Source organism: Penicillium brevicompactum, assembly GCF_028827555.1.
Source record: "Penicillium brevicompactum strain IBT 35665 chromosome Unknown utg000009l_segment0_segment0, whole genome shotgun sequence".
In the NCBI taxonomy this organism is placed as follows: Eukaryota; Fungi; Ascomycota; class Eurotiomycetes; order Eurotiales; family Aspergillaceae; genus Penicillium; species Penicillium brevicompactum.
Genome location: NW_026623212.1, coordinates 1,218,510 through 1,243,025, shown reverse-complemented (window position 1 = coordinate 1,243,025; position 24,516 = coordinate 1,218,510). Strand labels below are relative to the sequence as shown.

At 51.0% G+C, this 24,516-nt stretch overlaps 9 protein-coding genes across 9 annotated transcripts; 5 read left to right on the top strand and 4 right to left on the bottom strand.

Annotated features, from left to right (window-relative positions):
- Positions 1 to 149: 149 nt before the first annotated feature.
- erg1 (squalene monooxygenase erg1) lies at positions 150 to 1,619 on the top strand (the record flags this gene model as incomplete). Its single annotated transcript, XM_056961199.1, is given in 3 exon segments — positions 150 to 806; positions 818 to 1,298; positions 1,351 to 1,619. 3 exon segments carry the CDS (start codon positions 150 to 152, stop codon positions 1,617 to 1,619), a joined length of 1,407 nt encoding a protein of 468 aa, XP_056805733.1.
- Positions 1,620 to 1,887: 268 nt separating this feature from the next.
- Positions 1,888 to 2,130, bottom strand: N7506_011907 (uncharacterized protein; the record flags this gene model as incomplete). Its single annotated transcript, XM_056961198.1, has 1 exon — positions 1,888 to 2,130. The coding sequence occupies one exon, from the start codon at positions 2,128 to 2,130 to the stop codon at positions 1,888 to 1,890; it is 243 nt and encodes an 80-aa protein (XP_056805732.1).
- Positions 2,131 to 2,810: 680 nt separating this feature from the next.
- N7506_011906 (uncharacterized protein) lies at positions 2,811 to 6,043 on the bottom strand (the record flags this gene model as incomplete). The annotated part of the gene is made up of 3 exons (XM_056961197.1): positions 2,811 to 5,281; positions 5,338 to 5,409; positions 5,467 to 6,043. 3 exons carry the CDS (start codon positions 6,041 to 6,043, stop codon positions 2,811 to 2,813), a joined length of 3,120 nt encoding a protein of 1,039 aa, XP_056805731.1.
- A 3,182-nt stretch (positions 6,044 to 9,225) lies between these two features.
- Positions 9,226 to 10,744, top strand: N7506_011905 (uncharacterized protein; the record flags this gene model as incomplete). Its single annotated transcript, XM_056961196.1, has 5 exons — positions 9,226 to 9,310; positions 9,360 to 9,416; positions 9,526 to 9,630; positions 9,687 to 9,905; positions 10,104 to 10,744. 5 exons carry the CDS (start codon positions 9,226 to 9,228, stop codon positions 10,742 to 10,744), a joined length of 1,107 nt encoding a protein of 368 aa, XP_056805730.1.
- A 1,048-nt stretch (positions 10,745 to 11,792) lies between these two features.
- On the bottom strand, positions 11,793 to 13,170 carry N7506_011904 (DUF914 domain membrane protein; the record flags this gene model as incomplete). Its single annotated transcript, XM_056961195.1, has 3 exons — positions 11,793 to 12,634; positions 12,686 to 12,876; positions 12,938 to 13,170. The coding sequence occupies 3 exons, from the start codon at positions 13,168 to 13,170 to the stop codon at positions 11,793 to 11,795; spliced, it is 1,266 nt and encodes a 421-aa protein (XP_056805729.1).
- Positions 13,171 to 14,510: 1,340 nt separating this feature from the next.
- N7506_011903 (SMEK family protein) lies at positions 14,511 to 17,526 on the top strand (the record flags this gene model as incomplete). The annotated part of the gene is made up of 11 exons (XM_056961194.1): positions 14,511 to 14,624; positions 14,710 to 14,806; positions 14,863 to 14,944; positions 15,002 to 15,051; positions 15,105 to 15,431; positions 15,485 to 16,014; positions 16,071 to 16,284; positions 16,336 to 16,503; positions 16,552 to 16,988; positions 17,036 to 17,160; positions 17,211 to 17,526. 11 exons carry the CDS (start codon positions 14,511 to 14,513, stop codon positions 17,524 to 17,526), a joined length of 2,460 nt encoding a protein of 819 aa, XP_056805728.1.
- A 627-nt stretch (positions 17,527 to 18,153) lies between these two features.
- N7506_011902 (bifunctional triacylglycerol lipase/ester hydrolase) lies at positions 18,154 to 19,264 on the top strand (the record flags this gene model as incomplete). Its single annotated transcript, XM_056961193.1, has 4 exons — positions 18,154 to 18,618; positions 18,673 to 18,857; positions 18,935 to 19,152; positions 19,200 to 19,264. 4 exons carry the CDS (start codon positions 18,154 to 18,156, stop codon positions 19,262 to 19,264), a joined length of 933 nt encoding a protein of 310 aa, XP_056805727.1.
- A 236-nt stretch (positions 19,265 to 19,500) lies between these two features.
- N7506_011901 (Dcp1 family protein) lies at positions 19,501 to 20,490 on the bottom strand (the record flags this gene model as incomplete). The annotated part of the gene is made up of 1 exon (XM_056961192.1): positions 19,501 to 20,490. One exon carries the CDS (start codon positions 20,488 to 20,490, stop codon positions 19,501 to 19,503), a length of 990 nt encoding a protein of 329 aa, XP_056805726.1.
- Positions 20,491 to 21,100: 610 nt separating this feature from the next.
- N7506_011900 (phosphatase family protein) lies at positions 21,101 to 24,265 on the top strand (the record flags this gene model as incomplete). Its single annotated transcript, XM_056961191.1, has 1 exon — positions 21,101 to 24,265. The coding sequence occupies one exon, from the start codon at positions 21,101 to 21,103 to the stop codon at positions 24,263 to 24,265; it is 3,165 nt and encodes a 1,054-aa protein (XP_056805725.1).
- Positions 24,266 to 24,516: the final 251 nt, after the last annotated feature.

Below are 24,516 nucleotides of genomic sequence, written 5' to 3'. Positions count from 1 at the left end.
GTAGGCGGAGAAGGAGAGACTTTCACATGTCACGCCACCCCTTTATCGAAAAAACATCAGCCCATTGAAGCTCAGTCAATTGTCTTTTCTTTAAATCAATTGCCCGACGATGATCCCGGTTTTATGACAATATTCCCTACTCATTCAACATGCCATCAACTAATGGCGTCCTCTCCCCGGCCGCTCAACGCCGCATCGAGCACCACGAGGCCGACGTCGTGATTGTCGGCGCCGGAATTCTGGGCTGCGCACTTGCGGTCACACTGGGAAAGCAAGGCCGCAGCGTCATTTTACTGGAAAAGTCACTGGAGGAACCCAATCGCATCGTGGGCGAACTTCTCCAACCGGGAGGCGTACAGGCCCTCGACAATCTAGGCCTGTCCGATTGTCTGGAGGACATTGACGCAATCAACGTGAAGGGATATTGGGTTTCATACTTCGGTCAACCAGTCCTCCTCGAATACCCCAAGTCAACCCCCTCGTCACCAGCCCCCTTGGGTCGCAGTTTCCACCATGGCCGATTCGTGAACAAACTTCGACAGGCGGCCCTCTCCTGTCCCAATGTTACCGTCGTCGAGACAAAGGTGACTGGGCTGGTCACTTCATCACACACAAAAGAGGTTCTCGGTGTCGAGTCTGTCACCAAAGATCTGAAGGATTGCTACTTCGCCCAACTCACCGTTGCCGCCGACGGCTATGCCTCCGATTTCCGCAAACAACACCACCAATACACACCCAAGCGTCGCTCAAAGTTCTACGGGTTGGAGCTTATCGATGCTGATCTCCCCTGTCCGAACACTGGTCATGTCCTTCTCAGCGAAGACCCCCGGTCCTCATGTACCAGATCGGCACTCACGAGACCCGAATCCTGGTAGATGTTCCAGACAATCTGCCCGCGGCGTCTGTGAAGAACGGTGGTGTCAAGGGCTATTTCCGCAACTGCATTTTACCTAAGCTGCCTGAGGGATGCCAGGCGTCTTTCACAGATGCGTTGGAGAATGGTCAGCTGCGCTCAATGCCAAACTCATTCCTGCCTGCCGCAACTAATAAAACCCCGGGCTTGATGATTCTCGGTGATGCGTTGAATATGCGCCACCCCCTGACTGGAGGTGGCATGACAGTCGCATTGAATGATGTATGTGTCATTCGCGAGCTGCTTAGCCCAGAGTGCGTGCCTAGCTTCGCCGACACGGAGCTCGTTCTAAAGCAGCTTTCAATCTTCCACTGGAAGCGAAAGAACTCGTCTTCTGTCATCAATATTCTTGCACAGGCTTTGTATTCACTCTTTGCTGCAGATGGTATGTTCTTCATGGCTCTCCTTCGAAATTCGATAGCTAACACCTCACCCAGACCAAAGCCTACGAGCCCTGCAGCGTGGCTGTTTCCGCTACTTCCAGATCGGTCCTGTCGGTGGTCCTGTTGGACTTCTCGCCGGACTGATCAAGCAGCCCCTTGTACTTGTCAGCCACTTCTTCTCCGTCGCCTTCCTCTCTATCTGGGTCCTTTTCCGCGAGACTCCCCTGCTGGAGCAGATCATGTTCCCATACCACGCCTACATGATTCTCTACACAGCATGCATCGTCATCATGCCCTACATCTGGACCGAAATCTGGTACTAAGCGATCTGAGCAACACTCTCCATTCTTCCAACTTCACCTCTTCTTCTCATTCTGAACATATTTGTCGAACCAGAATCCTTGTCTAAACAAGTCTTTATGTGATTTAATTCTGCACTGCGATTCCAGATACATGTACTATATCCCTCACCGTCATCTTAATGATCGATGATGCAATGCCAATTCATTCCGAACATCCATCTTTCTCCCCGCTGCAGATCCTCCGCTCATCTTCTCTCAACTCCTCCCAACTCCTCCCTCCACTGCGGCCTCAGCGCCCAATACCCAAGAACAAATAACAGAACAACGCCCCGAAGCAAAATGAATGCCCGAAGTAATTCACCAGAGTTATGTAATTGGGACTTGCTGTTGCACGAGCAACACCAAACACCGACATGGCGGCAACAATCATGTGGATGGTGCCACCGCGAGCGAAAGAGAAGCCGTCACTAACCGCCACGATCAGTCCGTAGAGGGTGAAAAAGCAGTAATATAAGAAGAACGTGGCAGACATTGTGTGATGTGTGTGTCTTTCCAAGATTTGAGTGAGATTTCTTCTTTCTTTTCCCAAAGTTCGAAGGGGTTCAGTAAGTGATGCTGCGCAATAGAGAATAATTTATATCAGCAAGTCCGAAGAGCGCGGTACTTGTATCTCTCTTTATTCTTTGTTTCGAAAATATAACTAAAGATATACAGCACCGGGGCCACAGTTAAAGAAGCTAACACAGCGTCAGAAGTATCAAAGAAGCCCTTTGCAAAACACAAGACACAAAGCTCAAAGCTCAAGGCACAAAGCTCATCGATACACATAGAGTACTCCGTACTCAAGGGGAAACCAGTTTCGAAGTTTTTGGTTTGTTTCTCATTGTCGACTAATCTCTCTTTCTCTTTTGTACAGAAACCAGGACCGAAAAAAAAAGAAAAAAAAAGGAAGATGGCACAAAGCAGGGGTCTAACCATTCAATACATCAATACAAACTCCATGAAAAGTCTCGTGAGGCGTTTGGAAGTGAACCAGCCAACTTTCCCGAGGCAAATGCATGCAATGAATCCCAAGTTGGGGATTTGGTTTAATAAAAAAAAAAAAAAAAGGAAAAACGTATTCAGTGAACGTGAAGTCGTTCGACATGGGCATTGAGGAATTTAGGACGTATAAATCAAACAGTTGGGGTGGGAAGGGAGGGGGAAAGGTCTTCAACCGCCTTTTCGCAGAGAGTCATCGACGGGGATGGGCTCGGGGTTGCCACGGGGTTCAGACTTTGTGTTTTTGCGATTCTTTTTCTTGGTCGTCTGCCACCCGTGATCACTAGCCTGTTTCCGAGGCTGATCGCCCTTGGGAGGGTTGTGGGTATCACGGCTTTGGCCTTTTGGTTTGGATTTACCGTTGGCGCCGTTGGATTTCTCGGACTCGCCGTTTGCGCGACGCTTGGGGTTGCTTGGTTGGTGACGATTCTCATTTGCTGACTTTTCGCTCTGTGAGTTCTTGGACTGAGACTCCTTTGCTGTCTGGGCCATTGTTCGAGGTCGGTCTGAGGCGGGCTTTGAGGGCTGGGACAGTTTTTCGGAATTCGACAGGTGGTAATTCTGCAGTCGGCTGGCGAGGAGCTCGGGCTGGTCATGTGTGTCTGAGTGCTTGGCCACATGTGTGCCGTTTGCGCCGTTCACCTTGTGGCTCTCCGCTGATGGCCGCGGGGGAACAGCTGAGTGGTCCAAGTCAAATGATCCGGAGTCCTGGTAACCTTGAGACAAAGTGTCGGAGAAGCTGGCAGGTGTGTTGATGTGGTCGTCCGAGGAGCGGGAGTTCCAATGGCTGACAGCACAGAAAGGATCAAGACTAGGTGGGTATTCCTCCGTACGGGGCTCACTTGGACGCACCGAACCATCAATGACTAAAGGACCAGAGACGGGCGGACGCGCTCGTTGAGGCTGAGGTATGGGCTTTGGAACAGCGTGCGCGGTACCATTGGTATCAGACGAGAACGATTCCTGGCGATACTTTCCGTTGACCTGTGAGTATCCAGTAGGATACCCGACAAAGTATTGCGGATTGGCTTGTTCAAAGGCATGCACCTGTTGAGGAGTCAAATAATAATTGAAAACCTCCTGCGGTCGATTCTCATCCACGGAGTCTGAGCGGGATCCATTGCTGGCAAGGCTGTTAGATCGAATAGCGTTCTCATCCCCACTTCCCTCTCCGCCCTCTGAAGACTCAGTGGCAGGCCTTTGTGCGGGCCAATTATCCACGGGTTGGGGCAGGGTGTACAGAGGGATGTAATTCGGATGAGAAGGCGAGGTCAACGAGCGTGCAGGTTGCGAATGAGCCCGAAGCGACTTCGGAGACCCGTTGGCGGCCGATAATCGTCGCGAGTCACGGCGAGTATCAGGCATGGTACTGGCAACAGAGGGAGATGGCGGGTTGGTGGCGGTGCTTGCTTGGGAGCCAGCACCCACCGAAGCATAACTGGGGTTGTAGATCGTTTGCTGTCGTTGTGTTGGACTGAGGGTTGCATGGCTGGCGGTTCCCGATCTGGATCGTGGGGTTTCATCTGAGTACTCCTGTTGCTGAGGAACAGGGAACTGGATGAATGGTTGTCGAATGAAGACAGGTGGCGGTCGTCCAGTGATCACCGCCTGGTTGTGCAGTTGCATGCGCAGTTCTTGTTCCTGCGCTTGCAACAGCTGGATCTGTTGGTACAATTGGTCATGCAAAAGATACTGCGCCTGCTGCTGTGCTTGCAGGGACATGTCTGTCGCATTGCCGGTATTCGGCTGTCGCAAAGTTACCTTGCTCCCATTGTTCCCCGTATTCGACTGTCGTCGTCCAGTGCCAGCCAGCCCGCCGCGTGGCATTTGATTGTTGTATCTACCTCCGCGGCCACCCCCTCGTCCGCGCGTTGGGAGAGATGGAGTAAGTGTCGGTCGTGGCTGAGGCCTGGGTCGCTCCCACGTCCGCTCCTCTTCTACAGGGTACTCAAACTGCTCACAGGCCTCTTCGAGATCACCCTTTGCCACAGATTTGAAAGCCCGTCGCAATTCCAAATGCAAACCTCGGAATGAGGTGTCGTCGGCCGTGTTTCCCAGGTTCCGTACCGTATTGAAAGGTTCCTCCACGCAAAGCCGGTTGTTCATGAGCAGGTGCCAACCCTTGGCAACTTTGTTCGTCAACGTGCCCTCACGCACTGAAATGACATTCGTTTCGTAATCAAGTTCGTGACCATAATATCGGAAAAACTGAAAGAGCAACTCGCCAACGGATTGCTTGTTGTGGCGACCAAACTGGGAAAGAGTCTTGATGTCGTCGTCAAACGAACACACTAGTCCATCTTCGGTGACTCGCTTCTCGTGCGGTCTTGCTTGTAAACTCGGCAAGATTGGTGGGCTCCGCGTCTGAAGGAAACTAATGATGAGACAAATCCACGTATAAGAACTTAAAGTGCCGCCAAGTGCTGCATCGTTCAAGATCCGTCGTTTTGTCCAATGTTTCACGGTCATCGCCAATGGTCTCACGCGCTCGTCCACTTCCACATAAGTCCGGATCATGCGAGTATTTTCCAGTGCTAGAGTATTGTTGACATTCATGTCACAGGCCAATCGAAGCTCCGGATCCCAGATCTTCACAATGGGGACCTTCGCGTGCGATACGCACACTACTCTTTCCATCCCATCTGTTCAGGTCAGCCAGCAGTTCTCCTAATCACGTCCAAATCGATCGATTCCTTACGTTTCGCGAGCACTTCAGCCAAGCAACACACATTCTCCAGCGCTTTAAAATTCGTGGTGATACATATATCCACTGTTCAAGTTAGTCCTTGTCGAATTCTGTCCTCCCAAGTGCCCGTTCTCAACCTACCATCCGAATCGCTGGAGCAGAGTTTGTTCCCTGAGGAGCCAAATATATTCGCTTTGATGTCATGACCAGGCCATTGGTCGTTGAACAGCTTCTCCAATTTCTGAACGAGTTGTCTGCGTCGATCGTCGCTCTCAGCGGAGGGTAATAATCGATCATAGAGGTCCATGATGTCAGCCGATAATTTTTTCTCCTCTTCTGGATCGAGAGTCTCCTTCACCCCCTCCTTCTCCTCTGGCAATATATCCGCTCCGAGACTGTACGGTATCCGCCTGCGAAAATAGGCCATGGCGGTCTCATATTTGCAACCCCCGAGCGGTTTTCGCGGCAGATGCGTCGCTTCCGAGTGTGTGGATCGAGGAGAAGTACTGCCGCGGGCGGGGGAGGGGGACCGCGAGTGGAAAGAGAGGTTGCGCGCATGCTGGTATGGGGTGGAAGGGAGTGAATTTGACTGATGGGAGGTCAACGGAGGCCTCTCAGGCTCTTCGGATGGCGGTATCCATGCCATCGTGGAGGGCCCCGACGCTATCGGTACGTCACCGTGGGAACACTTTGCATTCCCATCGATGTTTGCGACCATATAGCAATTTCCCGACTCCCACAGGTGTGGTTCCTTTCTCGATCTCGGCAAAAGCGATAAGAGTCCACCACAACGCACAATGTAAAACCCCTCCGTGCGCCTGTCGCCGGAAAGGAGGGCAGAAGGATCTTGGAGTAAGGTGAATTCGCGTGGTGTGGGAGGTGATTTCGCGTGGGGAGGTGTGTGTCTCTTGTGCGGTTCGTGGGCGAGGGACGCTAGGGAAGATCGTTTTGGTGGGCTCGCAATCACCTCGAACCACAAAGTCGCGAAGTCCGAATTTTTTTCCTTTCTTCACCCTTCGCTCAGGATGAAAAACAAAGAGAATAATAACACAATGCCTCGGCCAGGAGATGAAAAATAAGACACAGTAAGAAAAATAATTTTTAAAAGAGGAAAAAGGGTCGAGGCCTCGAGGATTTGGGATCAAAGAAAGCGCACCAGAAGGGCAAGCAAAGAATTGAACGTAGTAGTTCCAGGAGTAGATGCGTAGGAACCAGCCTGGGTTCCGAATGTGGAAGAGAGAGGGAGGTAGAGAGGGGAGAGACCTGAGGTGAAGATGAAGGTCAGCCCCTGTCGGCGGTAAAGGCACTGCCGACCGGTCCCCCTCCTGTCTAAGATTCAGATCTATACTTTTGATCGATTCTGAGGGATCAAAGAGACTCCCTCTTCTTCTGAGATTCCTCAGAGTCCTCCAAGTTAGTCAATCAATTCTCATACAAGATTGTGAGAGTCAGAAAGAGAGAGGAATGAGACACGTCGTTGCATGTATACGCGGAGTCAGCTCTTTGCTCTCTTCCTACCCTTTGCCTCATGTCTAGACTGGGCATAGTCAGGGGCTGACATTCTACTGGACTCTCTCTCTCTTCTTTGTGTCTCTCTCGCTTATCTCTGACTCTCTTTCCCCTCTTGAGCTCCCGATTTCTAGGTGTAGGTATCACCTTTATGCATTCATGCAGGTACCAAATCTGATATCGATAACAGCTCCTACTTGACTTGGAGAGACTGCAGAAACAAATAGGAAATATAGCCTCACATAGCTTGGCAATAGTATCAAACCCTAAAGTTTCAATATTTACAATGTCAACATCTCTCCTATTTCTCCTGATCGCCCGTTCTTCAACGATCACCGCGTGTGTGGTCCTTGCACGTGCTGTTCACTATAACCTAATCCAGACTGCCCCCAAGCCATGACACTTCCAAGGTTGACTCTGGCAATTAAAAACAACCTGGAAAATCTGTACAGTTCCACTCGGGTCTGTTGACTGTGGCGCAACATCATTCAATCATAATTTACCCCTTTGTTTGAGACCTGGGCTCATTATTGGTGCCGCCCTTCTCCCCGGATCCGAAGAGGATAACCCTCATGGCCATTGGCTCGATACACTGACATGGTAGCCTTTGTTAGGTTGACGGGCATGGACACTACATTGGACAGCGAGGCTTGATAGTTTGCATTTCTTTGACAACAACCAGAGGGGTCAAGCTCTCGGCCTGTGACTTGATGACCTCACAGGCATCCCACCAAGCCAAAAGAGCCTAAGACCGTATTAGGCCGAGCACAGTCCTATGTATGACGAGTGGGGAGATATCACGCTCGAGACCCTCGAGGTAACGCGGAGGCATCGTCGATTCGGCTGTTGGCTCCGTTGCTACTATCCGGAGCGTTTTGGAAGCTTTGCCCGGTGTCCACGAACTCCCAAGGTTGTCCACGGTTGGAGAGACGGGCCTCTGTGCTGACCTCTAGGTGGGGGACCTTGTGCTGGGAGTCGATTCACTCCGACTACTCGTACATACATGGTACACGTTGGAGAACCCATGCACTCGTACATGCGGGGGACCTTCTGCTGACTGGCCGAGCCGGTTATGTACATGAACAATGCAGTAGCCAATCCAGTGCAGAGGGGCGCGGACCTTGCGGAAGAATATAAAATGATGGTCAACTTGCCCCACCTCTCCTGAATTGACCGAAGCTGGTCATAGCACCCAGTGTTTGGGGGGATATTACTGTAGTATAGTCCAAGGTCGTCCGTTGTACACAATATATTGTAGCTGTCAGTTCAAGATTTGACCGGTTCAATACATAGATACTTCGAAAGGCCTGGGTGGAAGAGAGGCTCTTGACTAGACTAATTATCGGGCTGCAGCACATTATATATTCCTGTTGCATGCGTTCGTTTGGCCTAATGTACATCACTGTACATGGGGATGCAGACCGCATTCCAAATCTGTCCAGCCTCTCTTGCAGCCTCTGTTCAGCGATATGAGTTCTTGGCAAGCTGACTGCATGTGAATACAGAATAGTTCTAACATCATACGTTGGAGTATGTAGCCCGTCGGGGTGTATTGTATAGAGTAAATCTATTGAATCTTAATTGAGATTGCTTTTATCCAGCAAAGTCTAACAATGGCAATGTCAATATCTATAAGTATAAATGTCAGAAATAAGGATAACGAGAATAAGAATAATAAGAATAATAAGAACTGGTAAGTTTTTTTTTCGACACGAGGACGCTTAGGCACATCCAATCTCCGGTGACCGGCCCCATCAGTGACGAATGAGAAGTCTTGGGTTGCCGGGAATTGCCGCGTACTTGGGAAGAACAAATGTATTGAGCAATTGCTCTGAGACTATTGAAAAGAAAGGTGTGAGAGAGAGGGAGGAAGGTAGTAAAAAGGCATTATAGTATGTCCTAGTATACTCCTATACTTCCTCGTTCTGGAAGGAATACTACTCCTTTTCCTGTATTTGTATGCTGTTTTTTTAATTCTTTTTTTTTTCTTACGACTTACTGTACATTGAGAAACTAGAAAACCCCCTCCTCCTCCCCTCCAGGTAATACAAGTTGGACCCTCTCCTTTTCCCTCTTCCCATTCCTGTCGTGGTAAACTAAGGCCTACTGTAAGTGATTCCTCTTTTCTTAATCTGTTCAAGTGTGGACATCTACCCGAGTTTTACGGGAAAAAAAACCCTCCCCCGAGTTTGATGACATTTTCACCCCGTATTTTTTCAACCTCAACTCACTGGGAGTGATTGTGATTGTTCTTGGAGATTTCTCTGTGTGTGCGGGTGGACCGGGACTCACATTTTTTTTTCTCGACAGATCGCCTCAGACCGGATCATCTACTTCGCCGCCTTCCCCTGAACCATCGCACTTTCGGCGAAGGTCCTTTTGATCTCGACAATGTCTTACTACGAACCTCAAGGATGGCAAGCACCTGCTGCGCGCCAGGTCTCCTGGGAGCAGCCCGCACCACCCTCCCGATCAGGTACGGAAATATCAATACACACATATTTTTCATCCTAACATCCTCTCAGGCTCGAGTTCGGTTTCCCAGCGCGAGGACATCCCGGCCTTTTCTTCCCAGTTTGACGGTATGAAAATACACTCTGCCCAACCCTCAATCGCCCCCGGAATCGCATTGGTGGAAGAGATGAGGGAAAAAACCTCCTTTCGGAACGGAAACGCTAATCTTCGCTGTAGAGGTCGATCGAGCGATCGACAATCTCGTCAAGAGCGGGAAGCTTTGGAATGCTCCTCGGCGGGATTCGATGCCCATGATGATGGGCCGGCCTTACCCCGACTACGGTATGTTGCGGGCACGGATGGCACCCAGAACGCGTTTCTGACTTGTCTCTTGACAGACCCTCGTATGGGTGGTGGCCCTCAGCGACACCATTCGATTAGCGAATTCGATGGCAACAGAGCGCCCCCGTCCGGCAATGCACAGGGGTTCTATGCCTCCCAACGGTACCAGGGTCGTCCCAACGAGGTGGAACAAATGATGCAGGCGAAGCGTCGGATGGCAGCACAGCGTGAGAGGGAACTCCGCAACTACCACCAGGAGCAACAGTACAACCGAAGTACGTGGTAGCCTTTTTGTCCTTTTTCCCTCTCTTCTCTTCTCTCTCTCTCTCTCTCTCTCTCTCTTCCTTGGCCTCGCTATATTCCCCTGTTGGCATTTGTCCGTTCCTTGCATCTATGTATCCTTGTGTAATATATATGGTTTGGCTTCTTGGCTTTTCTTTGACCGGGTTTTTAATAATTCGTTTCTTCTAAAGGCCTCCTCGCCGAAATGTCCGCTTCCAAATCCGATCGCTCCACCAGCCCAGCAGCCGTGAGCGAGGATAGCCGCCGTGATCTCCTCGCCCGCCAGCACCGCGCCCTGTACGGCAACGAAAGCCCTGCCTTCTTCCCCCCGGGTGCTCTGGATGAAACCTCCCGCCCCGCCAGCCAAGCCGCCAGCACCCCAGGAGTCCGCGGCTCCTCCCCACGCGCCGTAGACCCCTTCGGTCTCGCAGGTTCCACAGAAGCCCAGACCCCGTCCCGCGCAAACAGCACTTCCTCCCCAAGCTCCGCTATCAACGCCGGCTTCGAACAGCCCGTCACCTCCCCCTCGCCAGCTACCGACTCCTCCCGCCAACCCTCCGGCTCCGTCGGCCCAATCGGTTCTCGCGTCCAACAAACACCCCCAAACCCCGCTCTCAACAAGCGTTCTATCACACCTCTTCCTTCCCCATTGGGCTTGGGCTTCACCCCCGCTGACCCCGCTCCCGAGCGTACCTCGTCTGCTGGGCCTGTTCCCGTCGTCCCGGCGCCTGGTCCTAAGGATCCAGCTGGCGTTGGGCTTGGATGGAGTAACGGCAGCGGCGTGTGGGGCTCGAAGAGCGGACTCGGCGTTCAGGCTTCTGTTTGGGGTTAAGGGACAAGGGTTTTTTTAAAAGGATTCTTCTCAAACCACGGCGTGCATGGACTTCACATTTTTCTTGGCGTTGAAAAAAAGAAAATCGGCTTCGAGTGTCTGCGTGACGCTGATATCTGTTGCTCTGGGCTCTGGGCTTCTGCGGGGTTTTTGGAACAAAAACAAATCATTTGGAAAATATTTGTGACTCTATTCTTTTTTTGGGGATCTTGACCGGATGTCCCAGTTCATGGGGTGTTTGTTTTGATGGATACTTTTTTTTGCCATTTACTCTTTGGGTCCTGCGCGATGGTTGGAAATATGGCGCTTTTCTGGGGCTATCATTTCTTGGTGTTTTGTGTTTTGTGTTCTTGTCGGGTGCTTTGGTCTTCATCGTTTTCTTTTTTTTGGGGTGTGGTTTAGGGATTGCACATTGACTCTTTTGGACATTGGTCTGCCTGTTTTACTATACTCCTATGGAGAGGCGAACCGAGGATCAAAACGGATATTTTGATTTGGATGGTCTTTAATTATCTTTTCTCTTTGGTCTGGTATTTGACTTTGGGTTAGTTCAGGCGATGTAAAAAGGGTTACTGGTGTCTCATTTTTTTAATCTCAATGGATTTTGGGTGTGATTTTGGAATCTACTGTTTTGGGCTTTGTATGAACTAGTCTTGAATCCTCCTAACTGGCGTATCAGTCTCCTCCCTTCCAAGGTTTACATTCATAGATCGTTGGTTGTTGTGTGAGACAGTTGGTACATTTCCTTCAAACTGTGAATGTCGAATGTATCAAAATGGTCATGAAACAAATCGTAAGATACTGAAACTTTTATAAATTAAGCATTATGGCATGCATCAAGCCGCACGCAAAACAGGGCCACCCCCTCGGGGTCTTGGTCATTAAACCATCTGAGTCTTCAAGCACATCATAGGCATGTAACACAAGGTTGATGTGTACCCAACCGCATAAAGCAAGTCCATAAATGGTGTAAATCTTGATGCAGATGAATCTAAGCTCAACAAAAGATCGAAGAACCAAAGAAAGACCAAAAGATCCCAAACCAAACTCAGACAGAGCTGGTGTTGACCAAAGTGCGTCCTGGCTGATCACTGGGCTCGCCAGTAGGGGCGACGTGCGCGATCTTTCGCTTGGCAGTGAAGAGTCCGACAACACCACGCTCTTGGTTCGACCCGAGCCAGGGCTTGCGGGCCTCACTGAGAACCTTCTGACCAAGGAAGTAGATGAGCTGACCGATGATGATCAGAACAAAGGCAATCGGGTACATCCAGTGAATGTGGTAGTGGAAAACCTCGACACCAATGATAACACCCCAGAAGTTCATGGTGAGCATGGAGACGTTGAAGAAGGCCGCAGACGAGAGGCGGAACAACAGCGGCGCCAAACAGTAGAAGAGACTCAGACAAAGGGTATATCCGGTGAGATATCCGCCGACCTTCCCATCCCAGTGAGCGTTATGGAAAGAGGTCCGGTCGAAGATACCGGCCTGAGCACCGTTGATGATCATAGCCCAGAAGGACATTTGCCCAAGAACCTCGTACACGGGCCTCTTGCTGACGAAGTATTCTTCACCGGTGTTGGTGAATCCGTAGAAGGTCGCACCCAGCAAAGCGAACAAGTCACCCTTCAGCTGGTTGCCCTTGGAGATGTCACCGCCGTTTGTGCCGGTGATGTGGTCTGAAGCAATGAGAACACCCATTCCACCAATACAGATCAGGATACCGGCAACTTGGGAGATGTGGTAGCGCACGCGCAAGAAGAGGAATGAAATCACCACGACCACGACGATGGCCCAGAAGTTGATTAGTTGTGCGCTGAGCATTGTTGTATATTGGTATGCCAGCACGATGAAGTAGTTACCTTCCACGTCGCAGAAAGCAAGGATGATGTCTGTGGCTGTTAGTTAGGGTTCGAGTCGAGAGAAGATTCGTGTGAGCCTACATTTCCAGCCGTCACGGTAAACCAATTGGAGCCAGCCCTTGAAACCGTAACGGTACATCGTATAAGGTGTAAAGATGACGTTGAGAAGCACGTAGTTCAAAAAGGTCTGGAAGGCAGGAATCGCCCAGTCCTCATTTCCGAGAAGCGTGGTAAAAGTTCCCGTGGAGGTATTGGCAATGGCGAGGATTTGTCTATAGACGAGTTAGAACCGTGAATGATAAGTGTTTTCTTGTTGAACAAAATGTCACTCACCCAAGGATCACGGTAATATAGAACTCCTTGGTTTTGAAATACGCCAAGAACCCTTTCTTCTCCTCATCCACTTGGTCTGCGGGCTGCACCGAGTTCTCTTCTTGAGAAGAACTCTGCGCAACCGCAACCGTAGCATCCTTAGGCAGTGAATGGACCGAAGAGGAGCTTGCGCGACCCGCATCGACTTCCACACCAGATGCCTGGACAGTAACGTGGTCCTTCGACTCAGACATGGCGACGGCGAATCTCGAAAGCGGGGTTGACGATCTCACAGGTTAGAACGCAAGCCAGTTGCAAGCACAGAGATGATAGGGAGCTTTTAAACAACAGCTACGAGCGCAAAACTCCCGAAGTCGCTCGTATATCGACACACCGGAATGAATGAGAAGACAGAAAACTCTCCGTCAACATCAAGGAAAAAAAGCCCGCCACGGGCTGGAACCTTTCCTAATCGGGATATCTCGCGATAAGAATCTGCCATGCTAATGAGCACCAGCCAATCAGCGCTGAGACAGTGGGGGCGGTCAAAAGTGTCTGTGCGGAGAGGAATGGGCTGATTAGGTCAGTAGGCGGTGAAGAGGTTCGCATACTGCGTACACTGTGGAGGTTCAAAAAGTATTTGACCTCAGGTATGGAGTACTCCGTACTTGGACTTGAGACTCAACTTTGCATACTGAATGATATTTGGATGAACAAGAAAGTAGGAAAGACAGCAAAGATCCCATGGTTACTGCATACCAGGCTCCAGAGTGGAGTTCAAGTACTGGAGGTCCAATACTTGAAACTGCACTGTACCATGGCAGTACTTGGGCGGTACCCAAGCCCCAAGGGCCTAGCTCCTGGCCCGGGAAGTCTCTCCCGCGTACTATAAACTTATGCGGGAGATCCGTTGAGTCGGAGATGCAGCGAATATTTATAGATTTAACTTAAGTGATGTGCAATAGATCTTGGATCTTCATTACACAGGGCATCTTGTGTACATATGCGAGTGTGTGAAAGTATTGTCACAGTACTTCCCCGGAGCCCCGTGGCCCCCTTCAGTCGGTACGGAGTATTAGTACTGTCGATAGTGACGCCATAGCCCCTGAGAGAAGGGAAAAGTACTTGTACATCGTACAATGGGCATTGATAGAGGCAAATTGAAAGAAAGGATCGAAGTGACGACACATTACTGTAGAGAGGGCGTATACAGGGATAACATAGCATAGAATCAGTTGCCGTGAGTCATGTCTTCTGGAAGACCCGGAAGTGCCCACTTTGTTCCCGGTCGCGTGTTGTCCGAAAGTGCAACAGAAGCTTGCCAAACTTTGAGCTCAAGGGGGAAAATCTTAAAACCTTTAGAACCTGCCGAGGCCGTCAGGTGGACCTGCTCCCGATCGTCCCCTCCGCAGACTCTTTCATCATTTCGTGATCTCCACCACCTGTCCCCCAACTACCTTCCCGGTTCCTTTCTCCCTTTTTGAGTCTTTTCTTTTCTTTTCTTTTTTTTGGTTTTACTCTTCGATCTCGGCTCTCCTCTCGCGCCGGCTCCATCAGGCCCGGAGTGACGAGACGCCTCCTTTCCCGCCCGACCATGGCGCTGGAAGTTCAGCCGCCCGACGGTCGCAGACGTGTCAAGGTCTATGAATTGAGGGATAATGACTGGTTTGACCGCGGAACCGGGTTCTGTACCGGTCAGATCTTGGGGGTGAGTCGCGCGTCTCCAGAGCGCGATGACGCCCGATGGTTCATCGCGCGCCACCATCAACACAGCACTGATCGCATCGCTTTAGGAGGAGCCCCGTATATTTGTCGAATCGGAAGACCAGCCCAATCGCGTATTACTCGAAACAAAGATCACCAAGGACGATGGCTATCAGAAACAGCAAGGTACCTGATCCGACACCGCACAGGTGTCATCGTGACTAACGGGATCGCGCAATCAGAAACTTTGATCGTTTGGACCGAGTCGAATGGGACGGATATGGCGCTGAGTTTTCAAGAGGCAGAGGGCTGCGCAGTCATATGGTGAGGATGGAGAGCCAAGTTCTGTGTGCGCGCATCGGCTAACCCCCCCGTCCCCAGGGACTTTGTGCATGCCGTCCAAACACATCTCCTGAGTCTCACCTCGGCTGGTAAGTTTTTTTCCGTGCGCTTGATTACTGGCGGCTCTAACTTCCTCTCCCAGATGACGCCCTCTCCGACGACCTCGACAGCTACCAGTCAATCGTATTACCAGCACCTGACCTTGGCCATCTCACAGAAATAGAACAGATCACGCGAGCCGCAAGTTTGACACAAGCCGGCCGAGACGCGCTGTCTAAATTTATCATCCGCGACGAATACATCTCAAAGTTGGTACCGCTTGTAGCGGTGGCAGAAGACTTGGAGAGTTTGATTGACCTGCATCGCCTGTGCAACATCATGAAGTCGCTCATCTTGTTGAACGACAACACCATAATCGAGACGGTCGTTGCTGATCATGTCATTTTGGGAGTGGTCGGGGCTCTGGAATGTATGTTTAAATGGCTATATCCGTTGCAAAGCCCAGAGCTAACACTGATTTAGATGACCCCGAGTTCCCCACGCACAAAGCAAACCACCGACAATACCTCGCAGACAAATCCCGATACAAAGAAGTTGTTCCCATCAAGGACCCGCTCATTCGCCGCAAGATTCGGAGCACGTGGAGGTTGCAATACTTGAAGGATGTGGTGCTGGCACGGATTCTCGACGACCCGACCTTTTCGGTGCTCAATTCGTTGATCTTTTTCAACCAAATGGAGATCGTGAACCACATTCAAGGGAACGCGCCGTTCTTGCGAGAGTTATTCAGCGTATTCGACCCACGGAACCTCGATCAGAGGCGCAAGGATGATGCTGTGCAATTCCTTCACCAGTGCGCTGGTATCGCGAAGAACTTGCAAGCGCCGTCGCGCGCTCAATTATTTGCCAACTTTATCGGCCACGGTCTCTTCCAGGTGATCGCATTTGCCGTCAAGCACTTGAATCCGTCAATGCGCACGACAGGTATTGATATCTTGGTAGCATTGTTGGATCACGATCCTATCATGATGCGAAGCTACATGCTCAAGGCCGTCAACGAGAAAAAGACCCCCTCACAGACACCCTGATTGACCTACTTCACGTGGAGACCGACCTCGGCGTCAAAACCCAACTCGCCGATGCCATTAAGATTCTTCTCGATCCTCAGATTCCTCTGCAGGACCCGCTTGGTCGGGCTGGACCCGATTACTTCAAAGTTCGCTCCAACAACATTCTTTCCGATGCATTTGTCCAGCAACATTTCGATGAGTCTTCGAAACGGCTGTTTCAACCCCTCAAACAGCTCGAGAACCGCGCAACCCGTAAGTAATATCAGACTATAATTGCAAGCTCATCTGCTAACTCTCTTCCAGTTAATGATTTGACATTCCAAGAGGTCACCCTCTACTCCCACCTTGTTGATATACTCACCTTTTTCGTCCGCCAACACCTCTTCCGCACTCGCAATTCCATTCAGAGTGAATCTCTCGCGCCTCGGGTCACCCAACTCCTGCAGGTCCCCCAGAAACATTTGAAACTAGGTAAGTTTGTACATATCATTGCAAAGAGCAACCGCTGACCAAACTCAGCTGCTCTTAAATTCTTCCGCACCTTGATCAGTCTCCAAGATACCTTCTACCAAGCGCTCATGACACATAACAATACTTTCGGGTTAATCCTCGACATTGTCTGCGAAACAATGCCCCGCGACAACCTACTCAACTCGGCCTGTCTGGAACTTTTCGAGTTTATCAAGCGGGAAAGCATCAAGCCCTTCATACTTCACGTCGTCGAGAAATATCGCGAGAAGCTTGAATCTATCACATATGTCGACACGTTCCAGACTCTGATTTCAAAGAATGAACAGCTGCAGGGTTACGGGGCCGAGGCTGATTCAGCGTTGTTCAGTCAAGACGAAGGCAATGAATCGCGCAGAAATCGAGTCAATGGCCAGCGCTGGCAGGGCGCAAGGGAAATGGACGCTGCTGAAGAAGAATACTTTAATACATCCGACGACGAGGATGAGGTAAGTACCTGAATCGAACGTGGCAAGGAAGCGACTAACAGGTCAAGATCAAGTGGCCACAAGACAACGCGCCTGGTGCAACTGGAGCTTCCAATGGATCCAGTCCAGCTGCGAAGTCTTTGGTTGATTATCCAGATGACGACGACGAAGAGGATGATATCATGGACACCAAGCCCGAAGGGGTCTCAGAACCGACAGCCGATTTGGAAAATTCTTCAACAGCCCAGACACCTCCCCCGAACGATTTGCAGAAAAGCGCCGCCGCGAGGAAGAAGACGAAGACGAGCTGGTCAAGCTTGCAGCCGGCCCCAAGCGACGAAGCTCAACCAGCAGCAATTCCGGCGCTGGTATTCTCCTGCGGAAAAAGAGCCTCTCTGGCTCACCGATAGAGAAGAGCTCTTCGCTTGGCGTAACAAGTGCAGCACCCAAGCGAATCGCCATCAATATCGGTACGACAGCCAAGTCAAAACCGGAAACCGCAGTCGTGGAGAGTAATGAGAAGGAGAATCGCGATGACAAAGACGACAATGAGGGATAGTTATCATCAGCCAGGCGTTTTTGTATGTTTATTCCCTTGGCTCAGATACCAGACGCAGGTTCTGTATGGACGTTTTGTCCGATTGTCCTCTTGACTTTCTGGCCTGTTTCTGGTGTCTGGGCTGTGCATGGCGTCTGGGCACTGCATTGGATCCGGGAATGGAGCAAATATATCCTGATTTTTGCGTGTCTCCAAGGTTATGCTTTATACAGTATATGAGCTCTTGGTGTGTTGTATTATTGTAAGGTTTTCCATGTCTCGTATAGAGTCTGATGTGCCCACTCCAGCGCATTGGATTTAAATGGCTTCGCCTCGCAATCCAACCTTTTTTTTTCGGATGATTTTGATATAGCCCTTCCCTCGGTACCTGCAATTACAGCTCGTAAGCCAAATCCAAGAATTGGCTTGTTGTAATATAGTAGACCATAGGCTGAGCCCTCTATTCGCCAGCATAGTATATGGGATCCACCGTTGAATCCAACGTCACCTCCCTTTTCCCCATCATTGATCATATCCAGGTATCTTTTTCTTCCCATTTAACCGACTCAATTGGAGACTCAATCCCTGGACCTATAGCACCTACTGGCTATATCGCACAGACTAGAAAAGCAGACCCTTGCTGAGGCCATGTCAGACCCAATGTCCCAAATAACCCCAAACACCTTCTCCACAACTACAGGGCCCTCCCCCAAAACAACAATCTTCTTCATCTCCGGAAACCCCGGTCTGATCAGCTACTATCACCCCTTCCTCTCCCTCCTCGCCAAATATCTCACAAATGAGACCTCATTCCGTATCCACGGAAGTTCCCTCGGCGGCTTCGAGATCGGCCAAGAATCACCAAAAGACCTCGATCTCGAAGACCAGATCCAATTCGTCCAGGGTAACCTGAACACCCTGATGAGCAATGATGTCCAGTCCAACGACAACGCCAGACAAAAAGTCATTCTGATCGGCCACTCCGTCGGCGCATACATGGCCATGGAAATTCTAAATAGACACCGCGACCAATCATTCGATATTATTGGTGGTATCATGCTCTTCCCGACATTAATGGATATCGCTGCTTCGCCCTCCGGCCAGAAACTATCGGTTTGTTCAATTCTTCCCTTGAAAGACCCGTAACTGACCCTTCAATTTCAATAGACTTTGCTATCCATAATACCACGTCTGGCACTGGTTGTCAGTCTCTTTGCAAGACTTCTCACATTCATACTCCCAGTCTCGGTTCTCAGGGCCGTCGTTCGGGTCGTGATGAATGATCCGCCGTCTCATGCTCTAGACACTACGTGCTCGTTCCTGCGGAGTCGGGGTGGTGTGCGACAGGCTTTGTATGTCTCCCCCCCTCTTCTTCTTCTAAATCTTGATCTGGATATGAGGGTTTGGGAACCTTGCTGACGTCTTGTAGACATATGGCTGCTGATGAAATGCGTACTATCACCTCTGACAAATGGGGTGATGATATTTGGGGTGCACACGAACCTGTTGCGAAGTTGTTCTTTTACTTTGGTCGGAATGATCATTGGGTGGCGGAGAAGACGAGGGATGAGATTGTTAAGAGGGGGGAGAAGGGGGGTCCTACGATGGTTGTTTGTGAAGAGGGATTGCCGCATGCGTTTTGTTTGAGTGAGTATTTTGGAGATTTTTGGTTTGATATTGGCTGACTTGATTAGAACATAGTGATACGATGGCGAGGAAGGTCGCTGCTATGGTTGGGGAGGTTGTTGGTGTACAATAGGGCTTTTATACACGGTAGATTGTTGGACATAGATCACCGAGCTAGAGGTGTTTAGACATCCGCGCACGAAGTGCAGGGAAGGAGTAAAGTAAATAGAGAACCGCAAGCCGATCTTTCTGCCTGGTTAGAAACATAATACATTTGAACTGATCATAACCAAAATGCAATTGGGATATCTAGTGAAGCCATGCGCCATAAAATGATCAATGGAAGTAACAAACGTGCCCCAAATCTCCCTAATGCCCTTGTGGTGGGCCTTGGTGAGCTAGCCCAGCTTTCCGGAACAAGGCTCCTAGCACATCAGGATCAGTCTGCGGCTGAGGCGGTGGTTGCTGCGGATGCGAATAGACATTCGGGGGCATCATAACCCCATAAGACTGGTGTAGCTGCGGAGGCGCGTATTGCTGGGGTGCAAGCTGGTGGGCGCGCACACTCCAGCCGTCGTCCTGGGCCCGCTGCTGGCCAAACAAATCCTTCAACGAGATCTGGCGGCCCATGGGTACGCTCGCCTGGACTTCTTCCAAAGGTGCGACCTGGTTAGCGGCCGCGGCCGCGGCAGCGTGAAGACTGTTCTGGCGCATGGCCTCGAGGTGCTCGCGGGCAAGCTTCATACTGTGGCCGGCGTGCACTGCGCAATCTTCAATCATCTTTGCGTTGATGGTGCGGTTGTCGGCGCTGGAGTTTGGTGGGGGTTCGCAGTAGATCCAGAGGCCATAGATGCGCAAGTTGTCTGCGCTTTCTTGGTTGGTGGGGGCGTTGGGTGGGTGTCTGGGCTCGGCGGCACCGTGTGCGCCAGTCTCGCCTTCGGCGGGATTATCGGCCTTGATGATCACGAATTCGTCTGTGATCTCGACGTTCTCTCCGTTGGTCAGTGGGAGGTCGAAGTTGGTTGGACCGCGACGGTTCAGAACGAAAGCTGTGTAACGGTGTTCGCCAAGTTCTCCTTGTGTTTCCTGGCAGACGAAGAGACTTCCTTCGACACCATTCTTTTCCCATTGGTTTGTGGATGGGTTGATGATGTATACGACGACGTAGTGGGCGAGGGAGAGGATGTTGACCACCGAGGGTTTGTGACGGCGAATTACTGAGAGGTTGAGCTCCTCATTTGAGCGCAGAGCGGGAGCAGGTTGCTGAGGCATGTCGGAGTAGTATGCGGCGTCTGATTCATAATCGGTGAGGTTGACTGGGTTGTGATTGTTCTGTCGGCGACCTTTGCGGGAAGTCATGGTCTGGGCAAGGAAGGCGACGGTGACGTAAAGTGGAGGGAAGAGCGATGCAGTAGGTTGATCACGGGATCTATACGGAGAGTAAGGTATGAGAAAGTACAAAGGAGTGAGAGTGAGTAAGGTGAGTAGAGCGAGAAAGAAGCTGAACCTCAGTGTTAAAGTGTTGTGCGGGAGCTCCACGGGCACATAGCGTCATTGCCCTCCGCCCTGGTCCTCCGTCCCACTCGCGCCTCTTCGCGCCTCTTCTCACCTTTCGTTCTTGACTTCAATCCACTCGGTCATCACTGATGCTTCTTGGAGTTCTTCACCGCCGCCTTCCGTGGATACTCTGATCCTTGTTGGAGCTATAAAATGGAATAATTGTCGCACTATACCACCCACCCGCTCATCTCACCCTACTTGGTATATACCCCACGATAGCACAATTACTTCTGCGCTTCCCTTGCGATTATCCTCGCTCATCATCTGCCACCGGGAGCAAGAGCCGCGCAAGCGCCCACCTACACATACACTGCGCCGCATATATGCCGGACAACCGAAACAGGACCGATCAATCGATAATACAAAGAGGCATTGCCATTATTGATCCTGTCGCATCTTTACATACGTCATGAGTGCGAATTCTCAGTCGTCGTCGTCGTCTGCATCTGCGTCAGAACACAGAGATCACGAGTCCGAATATGCGGAGGAGATCGAGAATCCCGGACTCGACATCCTGTCCCTGTCGCGAGCGGTTAAAGAAAGAAGAGCAGAGTACACTCATCGACGCAATATTCGGGTCAAGGTTGGCACGTGGAACGTTGCCGCCATCTCCGGCACCGAGAAGGACGTTGGGAAGTGGTTTGTGCAGGGCGAAGGTGTATGCGAAAAGTTCTCTGGCTCGAAATGCACACAGGGCCAGGAACCAGATGCCCCGGCCAGTAAGCAGGATCAGTCGGAGTCAGATGGAGACAAGACTGCACCTTTCCACTGCAGCCCCGAAGGGATAGACCTCTATGTTCTGGGGCTGCAAGAGGTCGTGGATGTATCTTCACCCACGGAAGCTCTCCGACCATATGTTGACCCGGCGCCTTCAAAGAAATGGAAAGAGGCAGTGCACAATGCGCTGCCTGCCGGGTATCAGCTTGTCTCTGAAGTCCAGCTGATTGGGTTGCTACTGCTGGTCTATGCGTCGCCCGCCATTGAAGACAGTATCTCTTCCATCAGCACGACTTCGGTCGGCACGGGCTTGATGGGCTACATGGGTAACAAGGGTGCCGTGGCAGTACGCCTGGTACTAGGAGAAACGGCCCGTCTGGTGTTCATCAATTCTCATCTGGCGGCAGGATCAGACAAAAATAGTTTGGAGCGACGCAACTGGGACTCTTCTCAGATTGTCCAGCGTGCCAAGTTTGAGGCGGTTTCTTCCGAGGACGATCAAGAAAATGAGTCAGGCGAAGTCATTGGAGACGAGGATTTCACTTTCTGGTTTGGTGACCTCAATTATCGCCTCGATGACATCCCGGGGGATGACGTACGTCAAGTCCTTGCCCGGCATACGGAAAATGCGTATGATAAAGAACGCCAAAAGAAGCAGTCAACGGGCGAATCTCAACAGTCCACCCCGGATAACGAAGAATCGCCACCGCCGTCTCCCCTCGGCGAGGATGAAACATACCCAGTCACGGATGAAGAGATCGACCCCCTTAATGATCCAGCGTCTCTGCAGACTACGATATCCTCCCTCTTGCCACACGATCAGTTGCGACTGCAGAGAGAAAAGGGAGCAGCGTTTCACAAAGGATGGCGAGAAGGCCAGATAACATTTTTGCCGACGTACAAATATGATATTGGAAGTGTGGCCATGTTTGACTCAAGTGAAAAGCACCGAGGGCCAAGCTGGTGTGATCGGATCTTGTTTCGCACAAAGCGGGATAAGCTGAAGCACGAGCAACTTGACCAAGAAGCCGAAGTGGCTCGACAAAGGGATGAGCAGATGAAGGCTAGTGGATTGGACAAGGCTGTCGCTGATGATAACGTCCTATTCGAGTATGACCCAGACACAGACGGGATCCATAGCGATGAGTATGCATCGGACGAAGACCAAGCAGACGATGAGGCGGCTACAGTTGCATCACAGGACCCTTCTCAAGACCCAATCCATTTGGACCACTATCTATCTCATCAAGGCATTTTGTCCTCGGATCACAAGCCTCTGGATGCCATCTTCACCTTGAGCTTCGATGCCGTCAACCCTCAGCTCAAGACGAAAATCCACCAAGAGGTCGCTCGTGAACTTGACAAGGCAGAGAATGAGGCTCGGCCGGATCTGACAGTTGTGGTGGACAAGTATGGAGACCAGAAACAATCTGAAAAAGACCCCAACGCCGTTGACTTTGGTGACATTGCCTTTGGCGTGCCAGTCCATCGATCCTTGACGATCGCGAACACCAGCGGCAGTGCAGCGACTTTTTCATTTGCGGAAAGGCATACTGATAAAGACGAAGCCATTCCTTCGTGGCTGGAGCTTCATGTTTCGCGCTCGTCAGAGACGGACGACAATGGTCAAGCAACCGCCTCGTCGTCTGGCAACCACACTCTGCACCCAGGAGAAGTAGCAAATGTTGATGTCGTCGCTCACATTCGCAACATCGAGCACGTTCGTCTACTCAACATAAGAAAAGTCAAGCTGGAGGATATTCTCGTCCTCCACGTGGACGGTGGCCGTGATCATTTCATCTCTGTCCATGGGCATTGGTTGCCCACGAGTTTCGGTTGCACGGTTGATGAATTGACGCGCATGCCTGAAGAGGGCGCTCGCAGCCTAGCCAAATCGGACACACCTCATCCATCCAGCACCGACGGGTCCTCCCAGAGCCGCTTGTCGGCACCCCGAGAGCTATTCCGGTTGACAGAGGCAATTTCCGAGTTGACAGAACGTGCCGTTGCTGAATGGAGCATGACCAACGGCGAATCCGAGGAGCATAAAGCGCCATGGAAATCAGAACTCTGCGGGGGCGCATGGCCTTTCCAACCTGACACATGGACCCTGAAAGACCCAGAGGAGCGTTCTGCTCTGCAAAATTGTGTCCACGAAGCCCTCGATACCAATCAAGCTCTCGTCGCAGTCTTCCCTCCCGAGATACCATCTGTCCAACGACTAGAGGTTCTCGCCGAAACCCTTCTCACATTCCTTAACTCTCTCAAAGATGGCATCGTGACAGCATCGGTATGGCAGGAAATGGAGCAGCAGATGATCGCGCGCGAAAAAGCCAAAACCCCACCACGCACTTGGGAAGAAACCCAAGCATGGGTCCTCGAGAGCCTCGCCTACTCCCCCGCACACAGCGTCTCTTTCACCTTTGTCACCTTTATGCTTGCGCGTATTGCCAACGAGGTAGCCCCGGTATCATCCTCCACGCCGCAGCCTACACCAAACCACGGTGAATCGGAATCAGCAAAGAAGTCAGAGCCTGCGAATGCAGAACACATACAACCTCCTACTCCGGCAGCTGCCTCCTTCATCTCCACCGGCACTTTCCGTCGCAAAAACCGGTCCTCGAGCGCATCTACTAATATTCCAGATGCGCCTCCTCCGAATCCCTCGATTGCCCGTCGTCAGGCAGTGGAGACTGCTTTGGCGTCTATTTTCGCGCGCGTGCTTATCTCGGCTTCGGCTTCTTTGCCAGCTAAGGAGAAGGAACGACGTGCAACTGACGAGCGAAGACGGTCGATCATTGAGCCGTTCCTCAAGATGATTGGAGTTGATGATAGGGGTCCGTCAGGAGGTCGGTGATGAATCCCAGCTTGTTGATGTTTTCTAGAACATGTGTTTCCATATAGATCGTTGCAGCTATATGTCATAGTGTATAATTTTGTATTAATGGCATTCTCTCGAAGTAAGCTGACTCGCACAATCAGTGATTCTGCCGCACTGACAGCTTTGCCTATGTGATACTATCCCGAGACAGTAATACAAACACATACCCCATGTCATCCCACGTAGTACTCTCCATTCCCCTTTCTGCTTCTCTTTACTTTCCCCCA